Raw genomic sequence first — 27,979 nt, forward strand, 5'->3', positions numbered from 1 at the left:
TCTTGTAGTGTGGACAGTAACGGTACTAAAAAAAACAACTATGGAGATGTTTTAATATATTTTTCATGTATGTTTAGCTCACATATGATTTAAAAGTATGTATGAAGGTGTCTGGAATAGAATAAAAATGTCACAAACGAATGTAGACATTAATACATGCATTTCTATAGCTACCAAAATAAAAAGTACAACGGAGAAGGAATACCAAGATGGCTTCAATAACGCGCTCCCTGTTAGGCATCCAGAGTTTATACACAACATTGGAATGCACATCGCACACATTCAGTGGAAACATTTGACATCAACTACAGTTGCATTGTTGCCGCTCAGTGAGTGTCTGCGTGAGACAGGGGTCGCCGCCGGGCGGGGCGGAGACTGGCAGGTCTTCAACAGAACATGTGAAGTTATCTCGAAAGTTGCTCAATTTACTACTATCTAATTATTCAAAATGGGGAAGCTGGTTGTCATATCACTTTTTGTTGCTGCTTTATCAGCATTTCTTGGAGAGAGAATTATTAACTTAAGGTAGGCTGTGTTTATGTAGTTGTAGCCTTTTTAGTTGGAATAAAATTGCATGCTAACTGTTATAGTAGCTAGCTAGCCAATTTAGTGTTTTTGCTAGCAACCTCAAAAAGTTGTTTTGTTGACAGCAAGCAATATAAGCCAACTAACCTGTTTTTCTATTTAGCTTTCCTTTATTAGCCAGTGCTTTATTACTGAGTAATAATGGTTTGGGTTATTTTCACTTTTCTGAACTTATAAATTGAGAGATTGAGGGTCACTACATGTTGTTGACAAACAGCAATGCTGTGCGCCAAGCAAATCTGATCTCTGCTCAAGTTACAGTAGTCTGAGGCTATACTAAATGTGATAGCTGACTAGGCTATATTTATGATTGTTTGTACATAGACACATAAAAATGCCCTAAGTCATAACTACAGTGTTAAAATCGCAGTGTTATTCTGGAGTTTGAACCATTTGAAGGGATGTAACTATGAACCTTATTTTACATGTTGCAGGAAAAGGACTCTTGCTTCCAGAAAGCTTGTCCAAACCCACCTCCCAAACTGCCATCCAATCAAAAGCCTTGGTACGTACAATACACATGAATGTCCAGGACATTGGGACCTTTAACAGTGCTGGCATGGATATAAAAGGCAGGCCTTTCCATAAGCTCTATGCCACATGTTCATGTTATATGAAGTAACTGTACAACGTTGTTTGCCTGTAAAGCCATATCTGAACACATGTGATTTAATTTCTGACAGAGTACGGATCAGAGGACCTCACAATACTTCCCAATGGACTTGCTATTATTAGCACTGTGAGTTACAACATTGACTTGGCCCTATATGAAACACGCAACATAAAAAATGTAGTCGTAAATAAATGTATTAGGCTATCAACATATCCTCATGTTAATCTTAATATGATTGGAATTACTAGGGCTTGAAGGATCCTGTATTGCCGTCCTATTCAGATGACCCTGGAAAGATGTACACCCTTGATATGAGTGAAGATTCTAGGATGAAACCAGTGGAGCTCCGCATGGGGAGAGGCTTTGACCTGGACTCCTTCAATCCACATGGAATCAGTGTATACACAGATGAGACGGGTAAATAAAACCAATAATCTGTCACAAATGGCGCCCTATTCCCTAAATGGCACACTACTCCCTATAGGGCTCTGGTCAAAAGTAGTGCGCTATATAGGGAATAGGTTGCCATTTTGGGACGCAAACAGGTTTTGAAATGCATCTGCTGCTCTTCCCAATCTTCTCTTGCGTGAAAAGAGAACTGTCAAAAACACAAGATGGATCAATTGATTGAGCTGAATCTTTTCTCCACTTTCCAGATAACTCAGTATACCTGTTTGTGGTCAATCACCCTCAACAGAAAACCCAAGTGGAGATCTTTCTGTTTGTTGAGGAGGACCACTCCCTTGTCTATGTGAAAACCATAAAGCATGAATTCCTTCACAGGTATGCAAGAGCTAAAGTCATGTCATTGCTTCAAACCAATTTGGTTTGTTACCTAGATTGTCGGTAAAGTTTCATATTACAGCAGGGCTAAAAGTGTCCATTACATGGTAACAATATGGAACTGTAGCCTATCCTCTTAAACTTGTCTACTGGGGCGGCAGGGTAGCCTAGTGGTTAGAGCGTTGGACTAGTAACCAGAAGGTTGCAAGTTCAAACCTCCGAGCTGACAAGGTACAAATCTGTTGTTCTGCCCCTGAACAGGCAGTTAACCCACTGTTCCTAGGCCATCATTGAAAATAATAATTTGTTCTTAACTGACTTGCCTAGTTAAATTAAGGTAAAATAAATAAAAATATACTCTCAAGACTGAGAGTTTGGAGAAATTAGGGATATTTGAACTGAGCACAAACTAGTGCTCATTTTTCTTTTGTCATGTTGTTATGCATTTAATAGTTCTTTAATATGCCATTTAGAGTAAATGGTGTTTTAAGTTGTTCTGTGGTTTTCTCTTAGTGTGAATGACATTGTGGCTGTGGGAGTGGAGAGCTTCTATGCCACCAACGATCGCTATTTCAGTGGAGGCCCTCTGAATACTCTGGAGGTACTTCTGGCTCAGCCCTGGTCTAACGTTGTGTATTACAGCCCTGAAGAGGTCAACGTAGTGGCTGAGGGATTCTACATGGCCAATGGCATCAACATCTCACCTGACAAAAGGTACAATAATTAGATAAATAATCTATTCAACTTCTATAGCGCTATTCAAGTATTCAGTCCCGTGTAGCTCAGTTGGTAGAGCATGGCGCCAGGGTTGAGGGTTGGATTCCCATTGGTGACCAGTATGACATTTAAAAAAAAAAAAAAAGTACTCAAATGTATGCACTCAGTACTGTAAGTCGCTCTGTATAAGGGTGTCTGATAAAATTACAATTAAACAAATAATGACATAAAGAATCTCAAAGCGCTTTGAGTACTGCCCTGTGTACACACAGTTCAATAATCCTGTCCATATGGGCAGTCAAACCTGTTACGTGTTTGATTATAGAGTGGATATCACATGTTGACACGATAAGGTCTGTTGATGAAACTAATGTGATGTTATGTAACATATAACTATTTATGTTTTCATGTAGGCACATATATGTGGCTGACTTATTTGACCACAACATACATGTTTTGGAGCGACTGGAAAGCAATGGTTTGGCACCAGTGAAGGTAAAATATGGGAATGGCAGATTTGTTTTACACCTGGTAAATAGTCAAATGGACTATTGAAACATGCTGCTCTGTTGAAAGCCTAAATCTGATGTGTTTATTCTCTCCCATTGCTTGTGTATCTGAATCCAGAATAGGCTCTTTAAAACTCATTTCATGATATTATTATTTTAAAAAGCATGAGCTGGCGCACACCCAAAGAAAATGATTTAGTGTAGAGGTGCTGACTAACGGCAAATAAACTATGTCTAAAAATATAGAGTCGCACACCGAATATATATAAACTTCCAGTAATTTATTGGGTAAAAAAACAACGTTAACTGTGTCCTGAAGAAAGCACCCTGAAGAAGGCACCCTCTGCTCTCAGGCGTCCTGAAGAAGGCACCCTCTGCTCTCAGGCACCCTGAAGAAGGCACCCTCTGCTCTCAGGCACCCTGAAGAAGGCACCCTCTGCTCTCAGGCGCCCTGAAGAAGGCACCCTCTGCTCTCAGGCGCCCTGAAGAAGGCACCCTCTGCTCTCAGGCGCCCTGAAGAAGGCACCCTCTGCTCTCAGGCGTCCTGAAGAAGGCACCCTCTGCTCTCAGGCGTCCTGAAGAAGGCACCCTCTGCTCTCAGGCGCCCTGAAGAAGGCACCCTCTGCTCTCAAGCGCCCTGAAGAAGGCACCCTCTGCTCTCAGGCACCCTGAAGAAGGCACCCTCTGCTCTCAGGCGCCCTGAAGAAGGCACCCTCTGCTCTCAGGCGCCCTGAAGAAGGCACCCTCTGCTCTCAGGGGTCCTGAAGAAGGCACCCTCTGCTCTCAGGCGTCCTGAAGAAGGCACCCTCTGCTCTCAAAGAAGGCACCCTCTGCTCTCAGGCACCCTGAAGAAGGCACCCTCTGCTCTCAGGCACCCTGAAGAAGGCACCCTGCTCTCAACTGAAGAAGGCACCCTCTGCTCTCAGGCGCCCTGAAGAAGGCACCCTCTGCTCTCAGGCGCCCTGAAGAAGGCACCCTCTGCTCTCAGGCACCCTGAAGAAGGCACCCTCTGCTCTCAGGCACCCTGAAGAAGGCACAGTGATGCCGAAACGTTAGGTGTTTTACCCAATAAATGACTGGGAGTTTATATAAATAGAGTGTGTGACTCTTTATTTTTTATAGCTTACGTGATATTATTCTTTGTCACCAGGTCGTGGAAGTGGGCTCTCTTGTTGACAACATTTATGTTGACCCTGAGACTGGCGACTTGTGGATAGGTTGTCACCCTAATGGCTGGAAACTATTTCGAAATGATCCTGAGGATCTTCCTGGATCTGAGGTTCGTACACCTGCCGCTATTGAAACTTCCTGAGTGAACTGCTTTCTGGATCATATACCAGCAGTGTATCTGTACTATACACCAACATTGTTTTCACATGTTCACGCCTCTACTATGCTATAGGTAAAAGCTGCTGGACTACAGTACATTCCAACTACTGTACGAGAGGAAACACACAAGCACAATGGACTTAGAGTGGATATGGACTGGACTTAAAGTGGACTTGGGGTGGATATGGACTGGACTTAAAGTGGTTTTAGAGTGGACTTGGGGTGGATATGGACTGGACTTAAAATGGTCTTAGAGTGGACTTGGGGTGGATATGGACTGGACTTAAAGTGGTCTTAGAGTGGACTTGGGGTGGATATGGACTGGACTTAAAGTGGTCTTAGAGTGGACTTGGGGTGGATATGGACTGGACTTAAAGTGGTCTTAGAGTGGACTTGGGGTGGATATGGACTGGACTTAAAGTGGACTTGGAGTGGATATGGACTGGACTTAAAGTGGTCTTAGAGTGGACTTGGGGTGGATATGGACTGGACTTAAAGTGGACTTGGAGTGGATATGGACTGGACTTAAAGTGGTCTTAGAGTGGACTTGGGGTGGATATGGACTGGACTTAAAGTGGTCTTAGAGTGGACTTGGGGTGGATATGGACTGGACTTAAAGTGGTCTTAGAGTGGACTTGGGGTGGATATGGACTGGACTTAAAGTGGTCTTAGAGTGGACTTGGGGTGGATATGGACTGGACTTAAAGTGGTCTTAGAGTGGACTTGGGGTGGATATGGACTGGACTTAAAGTGGTCTTAGAGTGGACTTGGGGTTGATATGGACTGGACTTAAAGTGGTCTTAGAGTGGACTTGGGGTGGATATGGACTGGACTTAAAGTGGTCTTAGAGTTGACTTGGGGTGGATATGGACTGGACTTAAATTGGGCTTAGAGTGGACTTGGAGTGGACTTGGAGTGGTCTTGGAGTGGGCATGGACTGGGCTTGGAGTGGACTTGGAGTGTACTCAGAGTGGACTTAGAGTGGACTTGGGGTGGATTTGCAGTAGACATTGAGTGGACTTAAAATGGTCTTAGAGTGTACTAAGAGTGGACATTGAGTGGACATTGAGTAGACTTGGAGTGGACATTGAGTGGTCATTGAGTGGACTTGGGGTGGACTAAAACTGAATTTGGGGTGGACTTGGACTGGACCTGGCGTGGGTGTCTTTCTCTGTAATGCTCACTGTCTGGTATACATCTACATTTCATGATATTGTTTTCACAGGTGATTCAGATTAAAGACATCCACTCTGAGAAGCCAGTGGTGAACCAGGTCTATGCTGATGATGGCAGTGTGCTCATAGGATCCTCTGTAGCAGCTCCCTACGGAGGAAAGCTTCTCATTGGAACAATCTTCCAGAAAGCCTTGGTCTGTGATCTAGCCAAGGTAGACCAGTAGCCAATGCTCTATGTAGAAAACAGGCTTCCGACGTGGGTTGTGGTTGGAAGAGTGCAAGTGTGCAACATACTGAATGTTGCAGATGGAAATGCAATGAATAGAGTTAACAAGATTCCTTACTCTATATGACAGGGAGGGATGTCTGTTCTGCATAATATATATCTAGCTGAAAGTTCCTCAATGTTGTGCCGTACTGAATTCTGCCGTGGCCTGTGGGGTTCAACTTGCCAAGTAAAAAAACAAACATTTTAGAGTTCATTCATTGCACGCTCTGTCTAATCACAGGAAGTTAGATTTGCAATAAAGTTGACAAAATGATATGTCAAAGATAACGCTGGTGCAGTGTACAAGACCTGTAACGATACATAGTAATGTTGCAAGTGCCACATTGTATCAAAGTTGATAAATGACAGGAGAAATTACTTGATTAGAATAATCTGACTGTTAAGGACCCTTTAAAAAAAATTGGGCCTAAAATGACATACCCAAATATAACTGCCAGTAGCTCAGGACCTGAAGCAAGGATATGCATATTATTGATACCATTTGAAAGGAAACACTTTGAAGTGTGTGGAAATGTGAAATTGATGTAGGAGAATATAACACATTAGATCTGGTAAAAGATAATACAAAGGGGGGAAGAACTCCCCCCCCATCTCTGAAATGCAATAGAAAGGCTTATATCTCACTTTGGAGTCTAGGTGCAATTCTGATTTTTGCCACTAGATGGCATCAGTGAATGTACAAAGTTTTAGACTGATCCAATGAACCGTTGCATTACTGTTCAAAATGTTGTTTCAAGTCTGCCCAAATGTGCCGAATTGGTCAAATGACACAAGTACATAACTATAGAGAACATACACAAATGATATGGTAATAAAAAAAAGTTTATACACTTCTAGGAATGTCATAAATTATGGATAATTAGCTTCCCTACAGAAAAGACACCAACCTTCACACATCTAGATGTGATGTTTTTAATATAAAAATGGATTTTATCAAACAAAACTAAGCTACATTTTATATCTGGATGACAAATCAGAGCAAGATTCTGAATGTAAGTACATTATTTACCTTCAGATGTGAATATATCAAACCAGTTGCTGTGATAAAAATGTTTTTGTTGTTGTGCACTCTCCTCAAACAATAGCATGGTCTTTTTTTCACTGTAATAGCTACTGTAAATTGGACAGTGCAGTTAGATTAACAAGAATTTAAACTTTCAGCTTTCTGCCCATATAAGACATGTCTATGTCCTGGGAAATGTTCTTGTTACTAATGAAGAGGGTTAAATCAAGGCCTTATACCTTTTAAAGGGTTAATAAAGTATGTTATGATAAACTGTAAGGTCTCCTCTTCAGGAGACCTCTGTGTGTGTGTTAACCTGTTTTTGAGTGATGTGACCTTCAGACATCAGAAGGCGTCTACATTCAGACTCCTCCTGTCTGGATCCCACCGTGGTGGTCTGGTTTTCTGAGAACACAAGGCTGTCACAGACCTGATAAAACCAGCCACCTATCAGAAGATGCTTACACTCGTTCATACTTGTGATGACAGGTCAAGTTTCGGTTAAACCCACTTCTGAGCTTTTAATTGCTGATTTGAGTTTGAGTTTATTTTTTATTTTTACAGGGACAGTGCACATTAATCAACGTTTCAGCAAAAGTGCCGGTTTTAGCCAGCCGGCTAATTTTCAACCGCAGTCCCTGGGCAGGTTATTAAAAACAATTACAATATAGACAATAGCAACATAGAACAAGCAAGACATAGCAACATAGGACAAGCAAGACGTAGCATACAGACAGAGCAACATAGAACAAAAAGCAGCAAGACAAAATTCATAAAAGCAACAAAGTGTTTCCACACCTCACAAGCTACAGACATAAGATGAGATGATAAGATGGTTACTGCTGTCAGGGAGGTTAGATTTATTAAAATGTTGTTGCCAGGGAAACTCATGCAAGGAGGACTGGGAGAGGCTATTTGAGTTGCAGGATGTCTTACACATTTTGCAGAACTTGGGGAGAACTATCATGTACTGCTATACTGTACTCTGTACCAAATTCTGCCTACAATTGTATTACTAAAATGAGTATTTTAATACTTAAACTAAGAGTCTGTGTTTCCTTTCCATTACTAATGTATGTTTGATAATTATATAGACCTGATCATCTGTTGAAGAGATTGACCAACACTTACAGCGTCATGCTAATCACATTAGCGCTTTATTTCAACTGTCCCGTTCGGGGGACCGATCCCATAGAGGCAGTTGCGGAAAAAGTACCCAATTTTCATACTTGAGTAATAGTATAGATACCTTAATAGAAAGTTACTCAAGTAAAAGGAAAAGTCACCCAGTAAAATACTACTTGAGTAAAAGTATTAAAGTATTTGGTTATAAATATACTTAAGTATCCAAAGTAAATGTAATTGCAAAAATATACTTAAGTATCAAAAGAAAAAGTAGAAGTGTAAATAATTTCAAATTCCTTCTTTTAAGCAAAGCAGACGGCACCATTTTCTTGTTTTTAAAATGTATGGATAGCCAGGGGCACACTCAGACATCATTTACGAAAGATGCATTTGTGTTTAGTGAGTCCATCAAATCAGAGGCAGAAGGGAAGACCATGTGTTGTCTTGATAAGTGCGTGAAATGGTAATTGTCCTGTCCTGCTAAGCATTCAAAATGTAACTTTTGGGTGTTAGGTAAACTCTATGGAGTAAAAAGTACATTCTTTTCTTTAGGAATGTAGTGTTAAAAGTTTAAAAATATATATAAATAATAAAGTAAAGCTACCCCAAAAAAAGAACTTAAGTAGTACTTTAAAGTATGTTTACTTAAGTACTTTACACCCCTGCGTAGAGGTTAAAGTCATGTTTAAATTACAGGTACATCTCACTGATTTGACATGGAAAACAAGTATTTGATATGTTTTTTACCCTCTTTGTAAAGGGAACTAGATTCAGTTGTGATGTAACTGAATATTGATCACAGTTTTGGGACTGCAGATTTGACCTCCCTCTAGGAATTGCTAAACTACAGCTCGCCCCATGGTTCAACTGTGCAATTACACTCTGCCTGTACACAACACACCCACCTTTTTGCACACGGCTTTCATAACCTTTGACCAAGGGAAAGAGTTTGTCTGCCATGAAGTGGGTGCTTGTTACCATCTGCATTGCTGCATTGGCAGCTCTTTTGGGGCAAAGACTTCTTAAATTGAGGTAGGCTGCATGGCTGCTGAACATTTTAACATTATAGGGCATGTGTATCTTCTTTGGAATGTCTTCTTCGGAATCATGCTACATTTCCCTGATCAGAGTTTACAATATTGACCTGATTGGCATTGTCAACAGAGGCCTCAGACATTAAAAGTGATATTTGAAAAATAGGCTTTTAGCAACTTTGAAGTGAACTACTTTAGGTGAATTGAGCAGTGGTGTGAGTGTCAAAAGCTGAAATCAGAATGATCTGTGTTGCTCTTGCTTTCACACCAAAGTAATATTAACCGGGTTCTATTTGCAGTGAAATAGCCCTTGCCAACAGAGAAGTGCCTGTAAAACGCCTCCCCAACTGTCACCTATTAAAGAATATAGGTATGTCTGAACCAGTCCATTAAATTGTAATCATATTGACATTATAACAGTTCATGCTTTAATTAATACCTATAGTATAGTTCTTCTATGTTCTTCTACATCGGTGTGAGATAGATACCAATGTAATGTTGAAATAGCCTGTTCTACTTTGAGCCTGTTCCAGTTATTCCAGTAGGCTCATAATAATGAGTCTTCTCAGTATGTGTGATGAGATCAGGCTGTATAACCACTGGTTGGGCAAGTGTCAGGGCTGAAGTCCATTAGACTAATAGTCCAAGTATCAACGTGTCCCAGCATGCTTTGGTTGGTGTCATGATGATGATGTTATGTTTAATAAAGGCCTTTGGCCTATGGGATAAAAATAATACATTGATATAGGCTATTGCTAATGGTTTGTGGACAATCCTATATGTACAGAATATGGAGCAGAGGACTTCACCATACTTCGAGATGGACTGGCCATCATAAGCACCGTAAGTAATATCCATTGTCATGATGCGATCCTTCATGGCAAGCACATTCTGGTAAGGCACACTGAATAATTAAAATATTGTCCTCAATTCATAATATTGCCTGTTGAACATACCTCCCTCACACCTATGATAAAATAACTATTTTTACAGAATAAAATGGCTGTTTTTAAAAATACAATACATACACCACCTTGTATCCCAAATGGCACCCTATTCCCACAGTGCACTAATTTGGTCAAAAGTAGTGCACTATGTAGGGAATAGGGTGCCATCAAGAACCTAACCCTGTCACTCATGTCAAATCAATACCCCCACCCAGGGCTTGAAATATCCTGGAATGCCCTCCTTCTCTGATGACCCAGGCAAGATATATACCCTGGACCTGTTGGACCCCAGACTGATCCCTGTGGAGCTGACAATCAAAGGAGACCTGGACCGGGACTCCTTCAACCCCCATGGAATCAGTGTCTACATTGACGAGACAGGTAAAGTATGGGAGATTTTGCTCTCACATATGAAATTAGTTTGTTTCAAAAACATCGGACATGTGATAACTTCTCAAAGTGGACCAGTGAGCTTTGTGTAATCACCCACCCAACCAATAAAATCCACAGCGTATATAGAGACACAATTTTCCTGTGAATCTCTCTGCCAGACACTTTCCCTCAACAAGAGCGGCTAGACCGTGATGGCCAGCTGTTTGATTAAACAACATACAAAAATGGAAATTACACAAGATATGTTTATAATACATTTTATTCATAAAATATAAGTACAATATACAGTACCAGTCAAAAGTTTGGACACACCTGCTCATTCAAGGGTTTTTCTGTTTAACACATAACACATATGGAATCATGAGGTAACCAAAAAAGTGTTGAACATATCTAAATATATTTTAGATTCTTCAAATGAGCCACCCTTTGCCTTGATGTCACCCTTTGCACACTTTGGCATAAAGAAAAACCTTTGAATGAGTAGGTGTGTCCAAATATTTGACTGGTACTGTATAGCAAAACAGTGCAGTATACAGTAAAACAATACAGTATACAGTAAAACAATACAGTATACAGTACAACAATACAGTATACAGTACAACAGTACACAGTAAAAGAGTACAGTATAAAACATGTGTCAGCAATTATTCTAGTTACTCAAGTCAGAAATCGCAGCAAATTCCTCCATTCCAGACCAGATTATCCCAAATTGGAACACTCTTCAGACCATTGCCTATGGAATTATGAACACAACTGTGTGTGTGTGTGTGTGTGTGTGTGTGTGTGTGTGTGTCCCTGTCAATCAATAGAGAGCCTTAGACAACAGAGGAGACAGTAGAGACGATATTTCTCACTGCTGAACTCCCATCTCCTTCCAGATAAAACCATCCATCTGTTTGTTGTCAATCACCCTCAACATTACATAAGCCAGGTAGAGATCTTTCTATTTGTCGAAGAGGACAACACCATTGTGCACCTGAAAACTATAAAGCATGATCTCCTTCATAGGTAGGTGTGAGATGTTTACATTTACATGATGTGGATGAACCACATTGGCTATGGACTGTACAGTATGACCAGTGAGAGTTCCACCGTGGTGTGTTTCTGCTTGGCTAACTCTGTATGTTTTTGCCCTTTACTCTCTCAGTGTGAATGACATTGTGGCTGTGGGAGTGGAGAGCTTCTATGCCACCAACGATCACTCCTATCCCAGTGCAGTGCTACACATGCTGGCTGTGTTCCTGGGTCTACCCTGGGCTGATGTGGTTTACTACAGCCCTGGAGGAGTGAAGGCAGTGGGCCATGGCTTCCTATCTGCAAACGGCATCAACATGTCACCCGACAAAAGGTGCCTTCTTTGTTTCCACAATTGTAGTAAAGTCTACACAATTGAGAATCGAACAGTTCAAAATGTACAAATCGGTTGTGCTCTTTGGAAGTGTGTTATGCAGTAAAACAATAAATGTGTTTTTTCCTCCCAGGTATCTATACGTGTCTGCTATTTTGGACCATGAGATTGCTGTTTTTGAGATAAAGAAAAACAAAGAATTGGTACATGTCAAGGTAAAACTTTTTCACTACATCAAATATGAACGCAAACTTCTTTACGGGCATAATATAATATTTTGTATTGTTTCTAGAGATGGTCCAGCCGCTGTAATACAATCAGCCATCACATTCCTAATGATGTCTGTCTCCAACCAGTATGTAGCCGTTGGGTCTCTCTGTGACAACATCGAGGTGGACCATGTAACAGGTGACATATGGCTGGGTTGTCACCCTAATGGAGCAAAGGTAGCAGTATATGACCCTGAGGATCTACCTGGATCCGAGGTTAGTACGTAATTTACTATGTCCTCTCTAGTTCTATTATATTATAGGAATAAATCACTCTGATCTCAGTTCCAAATGGCACCCTATTCCCTATAGCAGTGGTTCCCACACTTTTTATAGTCCCATACCCCTTCAAACATTCAACCTCCAGCTGTGTACCCCCTCTAGCACCAGGGTCAGCACACTCTCAAATGTTGTTTTTTGCCACCATTGTAAGCCTGCCACCCACACACTATACGATACATTTATGAAACATAAGAATGAGTGTGAGTTGTCGTCACAACCCGGCTCGTGGGAAGTGACAAAGAGCTCTTATGGGACCAGGGCACAAATAATAATATAATAATAGTCAATAATTTTGCTTTTTATTTAACCATCTTAGATATTAAACCTTATTTGTTAATTGAAAATTGTGCATAACTCACCACAGGTTAATGAGAAAGGTGTGCTTGAAAGGATGCACATAACTCTGCAATGTTGGGTTGTATTGGAGAGAGTCTCAGTCTTAAATCATTTTCCACACACAATCTGTGCCTTTATTTAGTTTTCATGCTAATGAGGGCCGAGAATCTACTCTCACATAGGTACGTGGTTGCAAAGGGCATCAGTGTCTTAACAGCATGATTTGCCAAGGCAGGATATTCTGAGCGCAGCCCTATCCAGAAATCTGGCAGTGGCTTCTGATTTAATTCAATTTTCACAGAACCGCTTGTTACAATGTTTATGAGGCTCTCTTGTTCAGATATCAGTAATTGGACTGGAGGCAGGGCATGAAAGGGATAACGAATCCAGTTGTTTGTGTCATCCATTTCGGGAAAGTATCTGCGTAATTTCACACCCAACTCACTCAGGTGCTTCGCTATATCACATCACCAGTTTGGGAATACCTGCCCTATAGAGTATACTATAGAGTATATATCACCCCAGTTTGGGAATACCTGCCCTATAGAGTATACTATAGAGTATATATCACCCCAGTTTGGGAATACCTGGCCTATAGAGTATACTATAGAGTATATATCACCCCAGTTTGGGAATACCTGCCCTAAAAAGTATACTATAGAGTATATATCACCCCAGTTTGGGAATACCTGCCCTATAGAGTATACTCCCTATGGGCCTTGGCCAAAAGTAGTGTAGTGCACTGTATAGGGAATAGACTGCCATTTGGGACACAGCCCATGTACCAAAAGCTTTAATTGGTTTTCTTTATCATAATTTGTTTTATAGGTCATTAGGATTCAGGACATCAACTCTGAGAAGCCAGTGGTGACCCAGGTCTATGCTGATGATGGCAGTGTGCTCATGGGATCCTCTGTAGCAGCTCCCTATGAAGGAAAGCTTCTCATAGGAACAGTCTACCACAAAGCCCTGGTCTGTGATCTAAAGTAGCCAATGATTCCTTCCAGACATCTGATTTCCAAAGTCTGTGTGTGTATATATAGATGCAGTAATGACACTCAAACTGTATTGTACTCAAAGTCTGTGCTGTTTCTGTATAGTACATCTTGTCTGGTGTAATATGATTGAAAAGTATAAATATTCCACATGGTTGCCACAATATAACACTGCAATTGCTGTGATGCATGGCATGTGTAATTATGTTAAATGATAAGAGGCAGTCTGCGCTCTTTTAAGTTCCTTAGTACTCAATAGTGTCTGTTCCAGGTGCGTAGAAGTCAAAATAAGAATACTGGAAAAGATGAGAGACCTGCACACTGTCGAAAATGGTGGACTATTTGTATTGATTAAACAGTTATATTTCATTATTTTACTTTGACATATTGTTGATCATCGATCTTTGGGGGAATATTTTTCAGGGGGGGGGGGGGGTAATGACAAAGCAAAAAATACAAAATGATTCTATATCTTATATCTCCTTTTTCAAGTCCACAACCACTACATCTACTCATATAAAAAAACATGGAAATTACATAAAAACTCATGTAAACTTTAATTCTGAAGGCAGTTTGTAACAATAGACAAACTCCATTGCTTTCAGTTTCTCATTTTAGAGTCAGGTAAATCACACTGGCAACTCTAAGGAGTCCATTGTTTGCTATATTTTCCTTCTTTTACTTTTCCCACAGACCAAAATGTGTGTTTAACATCGAGATAAAGATAACAAAGACAGGAAGTTGTCCAGACTGTGTGCATGATCTTAGGCCTTGATAATCTTGGGTCATACATTTCACTGATCATGATGTTAAGGAAAACCGTTGAAAATGTGTTTCCACTCCTCACCACAGGGGAATGTGACCAATCCTAACTCTGCCATTGTCTCTGGTTGTCCCAGGACTGTGTTATGATGCTTCTACATCATTCAGTTCAGATGGATTAAAAGGTGTGATGGGGTGATACATTAAAAGGTGTGATGGGGTGATACATTAAAAGGTGTGATGGGGTGATACATTAAAAGGTGTGATGGGGTGATACATTAAAATGTGTGATGGGGTGATACATTAAAAGGTGTGATGGGGTAATACATTAAAAGGTGTGATGGGGTGATACATTAAAAGGTGTGATGGGGTGATACATTAAAAGGTGCGATGGGGGTGATATTTTAAAAGGTGTGATGGGGTGATAAATTAAAAGGTGTGATGGGGTGATACATTAAAAGGTGTGATGGGGTGATAAATTAAAAGGTGTGATGGGGTGATAAATTAAAAGGTGTGATGGGGTGATACATTAAAAGGTGTGATGGGGTGATATATTAAAAGATAAATTAAAAGGTGTGATGGGGTGATAAATTAAAAGGTGTGATGGGGTGATAAATAAAAAGGTGTGATGGGGTGATAAATTAAAAGGTGTGATGGGGTGATAAATTAAAAGGTGTGATAAATTAAAAGGTGTGATGGGGTGATAAATTAAAAGGTGTGATGGGGTGATACATTAAAAGGTGTGATGGATGGGGTGATAAATTAAAAGGTGTGATGGGGTGATAAATTAAAATGTGTGATGGGGTGATAAATTAAAAGGTGTGATGGGGTGATACATTAAAAGGTGTGATGGGGTGATACATTAAAAGGTGTGATGGGGTGATACATTAAAAGGTGTGATGGGGTGATACATTAAAAGGTGTGATGGGGTGATAAATTAAAAGGTGTGATGGGGTGATACATTAAAAGGTGTGATGGGGTGATATATTAAAAGGTGTGATGGGGTGATACATTAAAAGGTGAGATGGGGGTGATAAATTAAAAGGTGTGATGGGGTGATACATTAAAAGGTGCGATGGGGGTGATATATTAAAAGGTGTGATGGGGTGATACATTAAAAGGTGTGATGGGGGTGATAAATTAAAAGGTGTGATGGGGTGATAAATTAAAAGGTGTGATGGGGTGATAAATTAAAAGGTGTGATGGGGTGATACATTAAAAGGTGTGATGGGGTGATATATTAAAAGGTGTGATGGGGTGATACATTAAAAGGTGTGATGGGGTGATACATTAAAAGGTGTGATGGGGTGATAAATTAAAAGGTGTGATGGGGTGATAAATTAAAAGGTGTGATGGGGTGATAAATTAAAAGGTGTGATAAATTAAAAGGTGTGATGGGGTGATAAATTAAAAGGTGTGATGGGGTGATAAATTAAAAGGTGTGATGGGGTGATAAATTAAAAGGTGTGATGGGGTGATAAATTAAAAGGTGTGATGGGGTGATACATTAAAAGGTGTGATGGGGTGATAAATTAAAAGGTATGATGGGGTGATATATTAAAAGGTGTGATAAATTAAAAGGTGTGATAAATAAAAAGGTGTGATGGGGTGATAAATAAAAAGGTGTGATGGGGTGATAAATTAAAAGGTGTGATGGGGTGATAAATTAAAATGTGTGATGGGGTGATACATTAAAAGGTGTGATGGGGTGATACATTAAAAGGTGCGATGGGGTGATAAAAAAAGGTGTGATGGGGTGATACATTAAAAGGTGTGATGGGGTGATACATTAAAAGGTGTGATGGGGTGATAAATTAAAAGGTGTGATGGGGTGATAAATTAAAAGGTGTGATGGGGTGATACATTAAAAGGTGTGATGGGGTGATACATTAAAAGGTGTGATGGGGTGATACATTAAAAGGTGTGATGGGGTGATATATTAAAAGGTGTGATGGGGTGATAAATTAAAAGGTGTGATAAATTAAAAGGGGTGATAAATTAAAAGGTGTGATGGGGGTGATAAATTAAAAGGTGTGATGGAGGTGATACATTAAAAGGTGTGATGGGGTGATATATTAAAAGGTGTGATGGGGTGATAAATTAAAAGGTGTGATGGGGTGATATATTAAAAGGTGTGATAAATTAAAATGTGTGATGGGGGATAAATAAAAAGGTGTGATGGGGTGATAAATTAAAAGGTGTGATGGGTGATAAATTAAAAGGTGTGATGGGGGTGATACATTAAAAGGTGTGATGGGGTGATAAATTAAAAGGTGTGATGGGGTGATATATTAAAAGGTGTGATAAATTAAAAGGTGTGATGGGTGATAAATAAAAAGGTGTGATGGGGTGATAAATTAAAAGGTGTGATGGGGTGATAAATTAAAAGGGGTGATAAATTAAAAGGTGTGATGGGGGTGATAAATTAAAAGGTGTGATGGAGGTGATACATTAAAAGGTGTGATGGGGTGATACATTAAAATGTGTGATGGGGTGATAAATTAAAAGGTGTGATGGGGTGATACATTAAAAGGTGTGATGGGGTGATACATTAAAATGTGTGATGGGGTGATAAATTAAAAGGTGTGATGGGGTGATAAATTAAAAGGTGTGATGGGGTGATAAATTAAAAGGTGTGATGGGGTGATAAATAAAAAGGTGTGATGGGGTGATAAATTAAAAGGTGTGATGGGGTGATAAATTAAAAGGTGTGATGGGGTGATAAATTAAAAGGTGTGATGGGGTGATAAATTAAAAGGTGTGATGGGGTGATAAATTAAAAGGTGTGATGGGGTGATAAATTAAAAGGTGTGATGGGTTGATAAATTAAAAGGTGTGATGGGGTGATAAATTAAAAGGTGTGATGGGGTGATAAATTAAAAGGTGTGATGGGGTGATAAATAAAAAGGTGTGATGGGGTGATACATTAAAAGGTGTGATGGGGTGATACATTAAAATGTGTGATGGGGTGATACATTAAAAGGTGTGATAAATAATACATTAAAAGGTGTGATGGGGTGATACATTAAAAGGTGTGATGGGGTGATAATTAAAAGGTGTGATGGGGTGATAAATTAAAAGGTGTGATGGGGTGATATATTAAAAGGTGTGATGGGGTGATACATTAAAAGGTGTGATGGGGTGATACATTAAAAGGTGTGATGGGGTGATAAATTAAAAGGTGTGATGGGGTGATACATTAAAAGGTGTGATGGGGTGATATATTAAAAGGTGTGATGGGGTGATACATTAAAAGGTGTGATGGGGTGATAAATTAAAAGGTGTGATGGGGTGATACATTAAAAGGTGTGATGGGGTGATACATTAAAAGGTGTGATGGGGTGATACATTAAAAGGTGTGATGGGGTGATAAATTAAAAGGTGTGATGGGGTGATAAATTAAAAGGTGTGATGGGGTGATAAATTAAAAGGTGTGATGGGGTGATACATTAAAAGGTGTGATGGGGTGATATATTAAAAGGTGTGATGGGGTGATACATTAAAAGGTGTGATGGGGTGATACATTAAAAGGTGTGATGGGGTGATAAATTAAAAGGTGTGATGGGGTGATAAATTAAAAGGTGTGATGGGGTGATAAATTAAAAGGGGTGATAAATTAAAAGGTGTGATGGGGGTGATAAATTAAAAGGTGTGATGGAGGTGATACATTAAAAGGTGTGATGGGATGATACATTAAAAGGTGTGATGGGGTGATAAATTAAAAGGTGTGATGGGGTGATACATTAAAAGGTGTGATGGGGTGATAAATTAAAAGGTATGATGGGGTGATATATTAAAAGGTGTGATAAATTAAAAGGTGTGATGGGGTGATAAATAAAAAGGTGTGATGGGGTGATAAATTAAAAGGTGTGATGGGGTGATAAATTAAAAGGTGTGATGGGGTGATAAATTAAAAGGTGTGATGGGGTGATACATTAAAAGGTGTGATGGGGTGATATATTAAAAGGTGTGATGGGGTGATACATTAAAAGGTGTGATGGGGTGATACATTAAAAGGTGTGATGGGGGTGATAAATTAAAAGGTGTGATGGGGTGATAAATTAAAAGGTGTGATGGGGTGATACATTAAAAGGTGCGATGGGGGTGATATATTAAAAGGTGTGATGGGGTGATACATTAAAAGGTGTGATGGGGTGATACATTAAAAGGTGTGATGGGGTGATAAATTAAAAGGTGTGATGGGGTGATAAATTAAAAGGGGTGATAAATTAAAAGGTGTGATGGGGGTGATAAATTAAAAGGTGTGATGGAGGTGATACATTAAAAGGTGTGATGGGGTGATATATTAAAAGGTGTGATGGGGTGATAAATTAAAAGGTGTGATGGGGTGATATATTAAAAGGTGTGATAAATTAAAATGTGTGATGGGGGATAAATAAAAAGGTGTGATGGGGTGATAAATTAAAAGGTGTGATGGGTGATAAATTAAAAGGTGTGATGGGGGTGATACATTAAAAGGTGTGATGGGGTGATAAATTAAAAGGTGTGATGGATATATTAAAAGGTGATAAATTAAAAGGTGTGATGGGTGATAAATAAAAGGTGTGATGGGGTGATAAATTAAAAGGTGTGATGGGGTGATAAATTAAAAGGTGTGATGGGGTGATAAATTAAAAGGTGTGATGGGGTGATAAATTAAAAGGTGTGATGGGGTGATAAATTAAAAGGTGTGATGGGGTGATAAATAAAAGGTGTGATGGGGTGATAAATTAAAAGGTGTGATGGGGTGATAAATTAAAAGGTGTGATGGGGTGATAAATTAAAAGGTGTGATGGGGTGATAAATTAAAAGGTGTGATGGGGTGATAAATTAAAAGGTGTGATGGGGTGATAAATTAAAAGGTGTGATGGGGTGATAAATAAAAAGGTGTGATGGGGTGATAAATTAAAAGGTGTGATGGGGTGATAAATAAAAAGGTGTGATGGGGTGATAAATTAAAAGGTGTGATGTGATGATAAATAAAAAGGTGTGATGGGGTGATAAATTAAAAGGTGTGATGGGGTGATAAATTAAAAGGTGTGATGGGTTGATAAATTAAAAGGTGTGATGGGGTGATAAATAAAAAGGTGTGATGGGGTGATAAATTAAAAGGTGTGATGGGGTGATAAATAAAAAGGTGTGATGGGGTGATAAATTAAAAGGTGTGATGGGGTGATAAATTAAAAGGTGTGATGGGGTGATAAATTAAAAGGTGTGATGGGGTGATAAATTAAAAGGTGTGATGGGGTGATAAATTAAAAGGTGTGATGGGTACAATAAATAAAAAGTTGTGATGCTCTGCGGACCCATCACAGACCCATCATACCATTTACTTTATCTGAATTCACAGGTTTTCTGCACCAACCAAACTTCTATGAGAGCGAGATAGTCCCCTTTTGATGACATCATTCAGTTCTCCATGAAGAGGATGGATCCCAGGCTTCAGCCTTTCTCATCATTCTCCTCTCCCGAATCCCCCTCCACTACCTTTGATACAGTAAACCTATTCTCTCCACCATCTTGATTCTGAACATTCTCCTCTTTGTTGATGTTCGGACCTAGATCGGCGGGGTTTAGGTTCTCTTTTGAGTTGGACACATAAACAGCCTTCGCTCTAGTGTCCCTATCCAGACAGTTCTCCTCAAACACAGGGTCTTTCATAAAGACAGGGTCATCCTCGATAAGCCTCTGCCCCTCCTCTCCCATCCCAAAGCTGCTTAGTAACATATTGTGACTGATGCTAAGGTGGCGCCTCAGGCGGCGTGGGGAATGCTCCAGGGTTTGGATATTCGTCCCCAGGATGTCACTACAGCTCTTTGAACGACTCAACTCCTTGAATTCCGTCTTTGGCTTCGGCTTCGCGGCAGCGCCAATCTGCCTGATGGCGGTGCTGTAGTCCTCATGCTTCTCAGACAGGAAGTTGAAGATGTCGACGGCGGTGGGGAGGCGGCGAGGGCTGCGGATGTCGTCCTTCTCGAGCTGCCATCGATGGTCCAGGTGGTCCATCCTGTGTCTCTGCCTTCTCTTCTTCAGGACCTTGTGAGCCGACACAACCATGTGGACGTTCCAGCTGAAGAACAGAGACAGCCAGGCCAGACCCATGTAGATCCACACCTCTGCAAACACCCGGTACAGCCTTGGGTAGTCTATGTTTGGATTGATACCTGTGGAGTCAAAAAGAGAACATAGTTTAATTAAGTATATGTCAACTTTCTTCAGCTTGGACAAAGCAGGATTTTGCACCAGGCAATGAATCCAACTCCAAATAACTTTATGATCCTCTAACGTGAATTAGGTGATATCATGATATCTCTTAAACATAAACTAATATTTTCTGAGGAATGCCATCTACTTCATGAAAAGCCTATGTAACTACCTGCGACGTAGTCCCCGAAGCCGACAGTGGTGAGGGTGATGAAGGAGAAGTAGAAGCCCTCCAGGTACGACCATCCCTCCAGGGACATGAACACAAACGGGGGGATCACCAGGTGTACCAGCAGACCCCACAGGAGGAAGATGGCCGTGCAGATCAACTGGACCTTTTTCTGCAGACGTCACACGGGGAGAATCAATCAATCATTCAAATGGATTTAAAGAACTTTGTGACAACTGCTGATGTAAAAAGGGCTTCACAGTGAGCCGGCCTAGACCCCAGAGAGCAACCAAAGCAGCAGCTAAAGCACAGTGAGAAGAACAAGCAACGGCATGTGACACAAGTGACAATGTTAGACCAATCCCTTTGATTTGACCATGTCAATTGTCATTTTTGTGTGTTCCACCAGATCTGGTGATAAGGCTAACATGTCTTGTAGGCTAACACTTCTCCATTAGTTGGACCATACAGGATTCAGTCATTAGTACGCAGCTACAGTGGCTAAATGTGGCTTACCATTGGCTAATCCGCTGTTAATAAATGCTTAAGTCATGTATTGCACCTCCCCAGAAGTCATTGATAGAAATCCAAATGAGCACATTAGACGTGCTGAGAGACTCCCAGTGAGTCTTACCACACTAAGGCCTTTGAGTACCAGGACCTGTCCCAGGCGCTTGGCTCTGTCTCCGAAGAACGAGCCCAGCTCACTAATCCAGGTGAGGCAGAGAGGGATCCCACACAGGCCATACAGGATGCAGAATATACGGCCACCAGCCGTCTTTGGGGCAACATTCCCATAACCTGCAAATCAAAAACGTATAGGCTTTCAGACGGGGTGGCAGCTTAATTTCTGCTATGGTTAGACATTGGGTAACTGAGTTAGCAGCTGTTATCGGAGAGAGATGAACATGATTCAATGTTTCCAGTGTTGTATTCAAGATATTGCCCACCTATGGTAGTGACAATAGTGGCAGCAAAGACAACCGAATTGGTCCAGTCCCAGTTGTTGTAGGTATTCTCTCCAGTGATGGTCACACCTTGTCCAGCAGCGTCTGACACCACCTAGGGAACAGAGCAGGTTATCACACTGTACAAACAGAGCTGATTGGGGTCTTAAATGTTAACGGGTTTCATTGGGATCAATTTCAGGAGTCTTCACACTCTAGGTAAACACAGCTCTAGAGTTACTTTGGGAATCTAAATTCACTGAGATTGAGCAAATAAAAATATAATATGTTCCCACTTTGATTTGTTTGAAAAGTATATTTTAGTCATTACACACAAACAATCGACCCCTGTTATATATTTCCAGAACCTTCAAATAGAAGGACACAACCGTAATGAATGGACTGACAACGCCCTCTGTAGTCTCGTAAACACGACCCTAGACAGCAGTGGCATTGAAACATTGGAGGCAACCCGGATATCTAGAGAGACAACGCCCTCTGAAAATATGCTGCCCCTTGGCTATTCCACGGTAGCAGAGTGGCACTGAGACTCTGATTTGACACGATAAAATGTATGTCAAATGAAAACCAATGATTGCAAAGTTAAACAAAACATACAACTCTGCACAAGGACTACTTTTAACAATTTCCACTGAAAACATATTGGCTTGAAGAACAGTGCAGATGCAAAGTTTTGCAACATAATGACTACAATCTTCTGACGTCATTCTGTTACCAACGTTGCATCTGCACTGTTATCGGAGCAAAGAAAATGGCAAACCAGTTCTTCTGAACTGTCCCAACATGCTGACTTGGCTCCTTCATTAAAGAGCACAGAGATGATGAAAATGCATGTAGGCTCATCAGTGATGTGTTCTGATGCTGTACTTGAAACTTGATTTATAAGCGTAGTAGTACTCCAAGCTTTTACTGCAACAGTGAAAATAATATATTCATAATAACATATAAAAATAAAAATATGCACATCTATTATCAATAACATAGCCACATCAGTACTGACAAGGACTGAAATGTCCTAACTTGACAAGCTTTGTTTAGATTAAATAATTTCAGATGATCTACAATGTTATTTTTTCATGTACAATTACCCACAAAGCATTTGACATCAGGCGATGCCTTTTGGATGTCTTTTTCTGATCCTCCATATTTTGGGGGTATTTTTTTGGAGCCCTGATTTCAATGTCCACGAACGTGAACTTTTGGTCCAGTCCGGATCAAATCTGAACCAATCATTGTTGTCCGGACCGGCCTATATTTGGCCCAAACACAGACATGGATCTGGTCCACACAGATCAGATGTGTACTTTATCATTAGAATACCCAGCTCGTGTTTGTTTTTACATGTATATTTTGGACATTCAGCAGATGCTCTTATCCAGAGTGACTTACAGTCAGTGTATTCAACTAAGGTAGATAAACAACAACATATCACAGTCATAGCAAGAAAAACATATTCTGTAAACGTTACTCAGAATGTTATTGTAGTTAAAGTGGTCTGTTGGTTCATTCTGTATGCTGGCCTACTTTGATCATCATTGCAGCCAGTTTTAAAGCATTTGAAAAAGCTAACATTACTGCATGTGATAGATGGGAGCAATAATACATATTTGGTTTCTTAATAGAACATGTATAGCATTTAATTTTTTGCCATAGAATCAATATCTGAAAAATACATATTTTCAACGTCTGGAAAATACATATTTTTTTCCATTCATTCAGCCTCTAAATTGCACCTGATTTCAAAGTCCAGAAAATAAGTATTTTTGACATCCATATAACACGTATTTTCGAGGTCCCAGAGGTCTAAGCTTTCATTCAGCACCTGGGTATGTTTATTATCCAGGGACAACGTCCATGGGCCTAAATAGTTGTCGTAGGCCTAAAACATAGTGCTAATTCTACGGTAACAGAGGGATTCTGAGACTCGGATTTTTTCACTTTAAAATAAACAAAAAACAATGATTGCAAAAAAAGTTCAACAAACCACACAACTCCATGCACAAGGACAACTTTTAACAACTCCCACTGAAATGTTTACAATACATTTGCTTGAAGAACAAAAGTGCATAGAGTTGTACGGTTTGTTTAACTTTGCAATTATTGTTTTTTGTTTGACATACATTTGAAAGTGAAAAATCCGACGTTCAGCAATAGCTGGTACACCTTGGAATCGCCCATAGTGTAAAATACAGTTTTAGAGACATAATAAAGTTCCAATGCTGACCAAGCTGACAACACAGTAGTGATCATCATTAAAACGCCGATTGGGAATATAATACATGTATTCTAAATTGAATCCCTACATACCCCCAAAATATAGTTCAGATCTTCTTTAGTCAAGCACGGATATGTTTTAAGAATGTTTTCCTTTTGACGGGAATATTCGGATTTGGCCAGTTTCCAATTGGGTTCTTCAAGTATTTGAAATATTGCTGCCCCGATCGATAGGTAAAAAATGATTCCTGACGTTAATACAGGACCCTTATCAGACATTGCCGATCACTTAAAAGTAATCCTCATTATAAAACTCGCATCAGAATTGTTGCCCAAAACAAAAAATAGGACGCGTGTTGCATTCAAACTTCTCTTCCTGGTTCCTGTGCTGGGTAATTACAAACGTGGGAGACTGGGATTGTGATAATACAACGGAGGAGGACAAATTCAACCCAGTCCACATACAAGACATCGTTTCAGGTGTGCGCCATTGTTTAGCCTATAGTATCATTTTCAAAGAGACAGAAAAACGTAATGTGCCTTTCTGATTTCCACAACCGAGCTATATGGGTTTAATTAAAGCTGGAATCCGTAGCTGTGAAACTGCCACGTTAGCCTAGCTACAAACAACGAACCCTGTTTTCCCCCCTCGGACATCATTGCACATCATTGTAGTGCGATAGAACAGCAGATTATGTACTTCTCAAGCTTCATAATCAAAGCAAAATCAATAAGCAACGCGACCAGTGGCACTGTTCACTGTATGCTGATCTCAGATGTAATGTTATGTGGATTAAAGGTCTCAAATTAAATATCTTTATTGAGTTTTGACTTATTGAAAGTCTCTGTCTGGGGATGTGTTTATGGAAAACAGTCACATAGACGTCTACCTTTACGGAAAACATTTGCAGTATAACTGGTGTATGCTTCAGTATAACTGGTGTATGCTTCAGTATAACTGGTGTATGCTGCAGTACACTGGTTATGCTGCAAATACTGCGTCCAAAATAACACCGTTTTTTTACTGCAGTCATTTTTCAGTGTATTTGCAGTTCAACTTCAGTACACTGGTTATTCTGCAATTACTGCTTCAAAATACCAAAGTTGACTGCAGTTACTGCACTTTTACGGCTGTTTCAAAACTGTACTCTTTTTTGTAAGGGTATAATTGGTTGAGATGTGGTCTGGTCCATTTGCCCGCCAACACAGATGACTAAATTTTGTTTGGACAGCACAGTACAGTAGAGAACTATACAGTAACCTACTGTACATTACATTAAAAAAGTACAGTACAATACAGTATAGTTCAGTACAGTATAATGTACTGAATTGTATCCTATTTACTCTACTTAATTAAACTACTGTACTCTACTGTATTATCCTGTGTTCTACTGTACTGTATTATCCTGTGCTCTACTGTACTGTACTGTATTATCCTGTGCTCTACTGTACTGAACTGTGTCGTACTGTGCTGTTCAAATTTGTGAAGCATAGCCTAGACGTCTATGATTCGTTCAGATTTGGTCCGGTCCGGAGCAACCACATTTGTACTTGTTTGGGGGCCGAAGCTCATTAGTATAATCTCCAGTTTGCAAGTATTTGTGGGAGCAATAATATATATTCTATGTTGCAATCTTCGCTTGGCTCCTCTTTCCTATATTAAATGGATTTCAAATGTATTATTGTGATATTACGTTTACTTCATTGAGAATGTGTGTACAGTTTAAATTTGGTCAAGGATGTCTTTTCACCTTTCATTCAGAACTGAAAATGGACCTGATTTCAACGTCAGGAAAATATGTATTTTGAGCTTTCATTTAGAACCTAAAATGAACTTAACTTCAACGGCAGGAAAATATGTATTTTGAGCTTTCATTTAGAACCTAAAATGAACTTAACTTCAACGTCAGGAAAATACGTATTTACAGTGTCATTTTGCTTACTGGACATGTATAATGTTATTAACCTATATGTAGGCCTCATTATTGACATATAATAACATTATATGTAGGCTATAATAACATAATAGCCTACATTATTGCCTAATAAAATACAGATACACACACACATTTACTTGCAGGCATTGCCTACACACAAGTGCACAATAGAGGCACTAATAGAGTTGGCCAGCTTGTAGTCCCAAAAAACAGAAATTAGTTACCTCTGGTTCGTTCAGCTATGGAGGGAAATGAATCGGGAAAGAATGGGTTTTTGGGAAAAACGCCAAAAATAAGGTCTGAGGCTAACACAGACTCAGGAGATCTTATACATTTTCTTTTATGAGATATCAGTCAGTTAACGTGACTATGAATTATGAAGCCTTTATGTGCTTGTTTTGATTACATAAATGCTTCAAGATTCACAAAAGGTGATGTTAGCTGAGATTATCTCATAGAACAAAAGGTATAAGAGCTCCCAAAACATGAATTTCCACATATGTTTGGGCCAACGAGACATTGTGGAGTTAGTGCCTACAAAAAGACACCATTTACTATAGCTCTCTATAGAGTACCACAGTATGAGTCATAATACCCATAACAAACAGGGAAATGGTTCCAATCGTTTTTCTACCAGTTCATTTTCCCCATAAGGTATTTTAGAAACACTTCAAATGAGGCATGTGTTTTGTGTAGGCTTACCCTGGTGTGATATTTTGATAACAGTGTAAATATCTCTATGACAAAGCTACTTTTATCAATGTATTTGACTGTATTTACCCCCCCCCCCCCCCCCCAAATGAAATGTAAATTAGCTGCTAATGTGGCTATCATAAAGAACTCCAAATCCCATGATGATCTGGACGAGCCTGCCAAATCGAGGCAAAGGTTAAAAAAAAAATATCTGGATTAACTATCAAATGTTAGCTAAATGTAGTAATTCATAAATTGGCTAAATCTCTTTCATTTGACAACTCTGTGAACTGTCTTTTGCAAGTTTGAAATTGACACAATACCTGTTAGCAAAGATGTCAGCTACAGATGACGTGCAGGAGCTTGCAGGGATTTGTAGTCTTGCATGATGACTAATTTGATGCTAATTAGCACTTTGGAATCTGAGTGTAAATAAAGCCGAATATATTGATGAAAGTCACCTTGTCTGAAAAAGATTTACATGGTTGTCAAAACATCACGCCATGGTAAGCCTGACTTGCCTAGTTAAATAACGGTTAAATAAGATGTTTAAAATCCTACAAGTAACACAGGCCTTATTTTTAGTGTTTCTAAAATCCCCTATAGTAAAGATTAATGGTTGAAAAATTATTGGAACCATTTCCTGGGCGCCCGAAACGTGGATGTCGATTATGGCAGCCCCCCGCACCTCTCTGATTCAGAGGGGTTGGGTTAAATGCAGAAGACACTTTTCAGTTGAATGCATTCAGTTGAACAACTGACTAGGTATTCCCCTTTCCCAGTTTGACCGCTAGGTTTTTGTGGGTATTATGACACCTCCACTGTGGGGCTCAACATTCTCAACATTACAATATTACTCACTCTGGAGTCAGTGGGAGGGACCGCCCCATTCACCATTATCGTGTTGAGCAGGGGAGAATCGCCCTTGTGTTGGGTAGATTAGCTTCTAAACTGACCAGCCCTTTTGGAGCTCACACACACACACAAACACAATCACACACACAAACACACACAGAGATAAGAGCAACCGTCATGACACACACACATTTTCTCACTGTACTGAAAAACAAGTGAGAGAGGTGTATCTTCTCTAATGAGGGCTTTTGAAAAGGTCACTCACTGTTTGGCATCTTTCCTGTTAGTAAAAAAACAACTAATGTAACCTATACCGGAAACCTCTGAAAACTCATATTAGAAAATGTATATCTTATTTTATGAAACTATAACAGTTATCAACAGTTGATAATATATGCGCATATATATTTATGCATATTACTAGTAGTATATTTCTAAACGATAG

General features: G+C 39.8%; 3 protein-coding genes across 3 annotated transcripts; 2 read left to right on the plus strand and 1 right to left on the minus strand.

Annotated features, from left to right (window-relative positions):
* The first annotated feature begins 217 nt into the window (after positions 1-217).
* Positions 218-8,044, plus strand: LOC135520926 (serum paraoxonase/arylesterase 2-like). Its single transcript, XM_064946784.1, has 9 exons — positions 218-525; positions 1,020-1,090; positions 1,269-1,324; positions 1,447-1,615; positions 1,855-1,981; positions 2,495-2,695; positions 3,112-3,193; positions 4,358-4,486; positions 5,762-8,044. Exons 1-9 carry the CDS (start codon positions 449-451, stop codon positions 5,933-5,935), a joined length of 1,086 nt encoding a protein of 361 aa, XP_064802856.1. The 5' UTR covers positions 218-448; the 3' UTR covers positions 5,936-8,044.
* Positions 8,045-9,045: 1,001 nt separating this feature from the next.
* Positions 9,046-14,115, plus strand: LOC135520927 (serum paraoxonase/arylesterase 2-like). Its single transcript, XM_064946785.1, has 9 exons — positions 9,046-9,160; positions 9,462-9,532; positions 9,950-10,005; positions 10,325-10,490; positions 11,381-11,510; positions 11,650-11,850; positions 11,984-12,065; positions 12,207-12,335; positions 13,566-14,115. The coding sequence occupies exons 1-9, from the start codon at positions 9,087-9,089 to the stop codon at positions 13,725-13,727; spliced, it is 1,071 nt and encodes a 356-aa protein (XP_064802857.1). The 5' UTR covers positions 9,046-9,086; the 3' UTR covers positions 13,728-14,115.
* Positions 14,116-19,567: 5,452 nt separating this feature from the next.
* Positions 19,568-24,611, minus strand: LOC135520928 (potassium channel subfamily K member 5-like). The gene is made up of 5 exons (XM_064946786.1): positions 24,143-24,611; positions 21,818-21,929; positions 21,502-21,668; positions 20,871-21,039; positions 19,568-20,658 (listed from the first exon to the last, which is right to left on the minus strand). Exons 1-5 carry the CDS (start codon positions 24,326-24,328, stop codon positions 19,937-19,939), a joined length of 1,356 nt encoding a protein of 451 aa, XP_064802858.1. The 5' UTR covers positions 24,329-24,611; the 3' UTR covers positions 19,568-19,936.
* Positions 24,612-27,979: the final 3,368 nt, after the last annotated feature.

The sequence above is a fragment of the Oncorhynchus masou genome, chromosome 29, assembly GCF_036934945.1.
Source record: "Oncorhynchus masou masou isolate Uvic2021 chromosome 29, UVic_Omas_1.1, whole genome shotgun sequence".
NCBI classification, from domain to species: Eukaryota; Metazoa; Chordata; class Actinopteri; order Salmoniformes; family Salmonidae; genus Oncorhynchus; species Oncorhynchus masou.

Bases quoted from the DNA above. Each gene is read 5' to 3' on its own strand.
- LOC135520926 (XM_064946784.1), top strand. From the start codon at position 449: ATGGGGAAGCTGGTTGTCATATCACTTTTTGTTGCTGCTTTATCAGCA. The intron at 1,091-1,268 runs GTACGTACAATA...AATTTCTGACAG, and splicing joins CCATCCAATCAAAAGCCTTG to AGTACGGATCAGAGGACCTC. The intron at 3,194-4,357 runs GTAAAATATGGG...CTTTGTCACCAG, and splicing joins ATGGTTTGGCACCAGTGAAG to GTCGTGGAAGTGGGCTCTCT.
- LOC135520927 (XM_064946785.1), top strand. From the start codon at position 9,087: ATGAAGTGGGTGCTTGTTACCATCTGCATTGCTGCATTGGCAGCTCTT. The intron at 10,006-10,324 runs GTAAGTAATATC...ACCCCCACCCAG, and splicing joins GACTGGCCATCATAAGCACC to GGCTTGAAATATCCTGGAAT. The intron at 12,066-12,206 runs GTAAAACTTTTT...GTCTCCAACCAG, and splicing joins AAGAATTGGTACATGTCAAG to TATGTAGCCGTTGGGTCTCT.
- LOC135520928 (XM_064946786.1), bottom strand. From the start codon at position 24,328: ATGTCTGATAAGGGTCCTGTATTAACGTCAGGAATCATTTTTTACCTA. The intron at 21,930-24,142 runs GTATGTAGGGAT...TCTGTTCCCTAG, and splicing joins ATCTGAACTATATTTTGGGG to GTGGTGTCAGACGCTGCTGG. The intron at 21,669-21,817 runs GTGGGCAATATC...TTTGATTTGCAG, and splicing joins CACTATTGTCACTACCATAG to GTTATGGGAATGTTGCCCCA.